The sequence below is a fragment of the Fulmarus glacialis genome, unplaced genomic scaffold (assembly GCF_000690835.1).
Source record: "Fulmarus glacialis isolate BGI_N327 unplaced genomic scaffold, ASM69083v1 scaffold28168, whole genome shotgun sequence".
Lineage (NCBI taxonomy): Eukaryota > Metazoa > Chordata > Aves > Procellariiformes > Procellariidae > Fulmarus > Fulmarus glacialis.
Window position 1 is genome coordinate 24,321 of NW_009228062.1, and position 1,256 is coordinate 25,576.

A 1,256-nucleotide genomic window follows, 5' to 3' on the forward strand; every position below is an offset into this window, starting at 1 on the left:
CGGGCGCCGGCTGGGGACACCCTGTGCTAGTGACAACGGTGACTACACCTCCGTGCTGATAGCCCGCGGGTTCGGGAAGCTCTCGCGGAGGAGGCCGTGGCGGCTCACCGGGTAGCTTTGCAGGGTGGCCATGTTGATGGGCGGCCCCATCTCCTTGTAGCACGCGGGGGTGTAGGCCACCCTCTCGCCCCCGTTGCGCACCATGTCGGCAGTCCGGATGTAAAAGGGGGAGCCGTAGGGGGAGCAGGTCGGGCAGTAGTTGTGAGCCCCGGGCTGGTTGAGCTCGCTGGGGGGGGGCGCGGGGCTGCCCTGGCCATCCACCATGCGGGAGTTGCAGGCGTTGCACGTGCCGAGGTGCGAGTGCGTGGGAAGGTCGGACTCTTCCTCTTCCTCCTCCTCCTCCTCCTCTTCCTCATCGGAGTCATCTTTCTTGCAGCAATAGTACTGCGCGAAAGGGAAGGGGTTACGTTAACGGGAGCGAGCAGCCAGAGGGCAGATTCGGCTTCGCAGCCAGCTCTGCCGCATTCCCCTGCCAGAGAAAACCTCCGTCGGCCTCTCGCTGCTCCGCTCCGACCTGGGTCCTGCAAGGCAGCAGAAGCGGGACAAAACCCGGCCGGGACCTGAGCGTGCAGCGAGGTTTGGAAACCAGTGCCAGTTGGAAACTCCTCCAAGCAACTGCCGTGCTTTTCATCACACGGGCGCTGTGCATGGCACAGACTTCACATTAACTTTTAAAGAGCAGGAGGTTGTAGCTAGCTGTTGTTGAAAGCCTCCTCGTTTAATTTACAGGGGGAAAAAAACCAAAAAAAAAAGTCTCCATCTGGTATTGCAAACCCAGCCAAGCCTGCACCTAAATTAGCAAGCGCTGCAGATCCTCAAAAGCCCTAGGGGAGTCCCCCCGCGCCGGGAGGAGGAAAGGACGTAACTGCAGCACCTGGGGGAAAAGGGGGTTTCAACTCCCTGCCCATCGCGGGCAAGAAAACCCCCACCGAGACCCCTCCTGCAGCAGCAGTTTGGCCCGAGGAGCAGCCACGCTGCTGGGGTTCGTGGCAAGATGGGGGACGGCCACGGTGCTCACCTGTAGCCTACAGTAGCAGAGCACGGCGATGATGCACAGTAGGATCACCGTCGCTAGGATTCCCCCGGTGATAACAACAGTTCCCGCTGTCATCCGACCGATTCTCCATCAAACTCTGAAAGGCAGGGCCACAGGGACACGCGTCACCCCGGGACATGAAGGTCACCTGCCATGGCTT

The 1,256-nt window shown here is 60.9% G+C and overlaps 1 protein-coding gene across 1 annotated transcript; it reads right to left on the minus strand.

Annotated features, from left to right (window-relative positions):
* Nucleotides 1-42: 42 nt before the first annotated feature.
* Nucleotides 43-1,171, minus strand: LOC104080847 (protein FAM163A-like). Its single transcript, XM_009583374.1, has 2 exons — nt 1,079-1,171; nt 43-444 (listed from the first exon to the last, which is right to left on the minus strand). Exons 1-2 carry the CDS (start codon nt 1,169-1,171, stop codon nt 43-45), a joined length of 495 nt encoding a protein of 164 aa, XP_009581669.1.
* Nucleotides 1,172-1,256: the final 85 nt, after the last annotated feature.

Coding starts and splice junctions, on each gene's coding strand:
- LOC104080847 (XM_009583374.1), bottom strand. CDS start 1,171: ATGACAGCGGGAACTGTTGTTATCACCGGGGGAATCCTAGCGACGGTG. Junction 445..1,078: donor TCTGCTACTGTAGGCTACAG/GTGAGCACCGTG, acceptor CCTTTCGCGCAG/TACTATTGCTGCAAGAAAGA.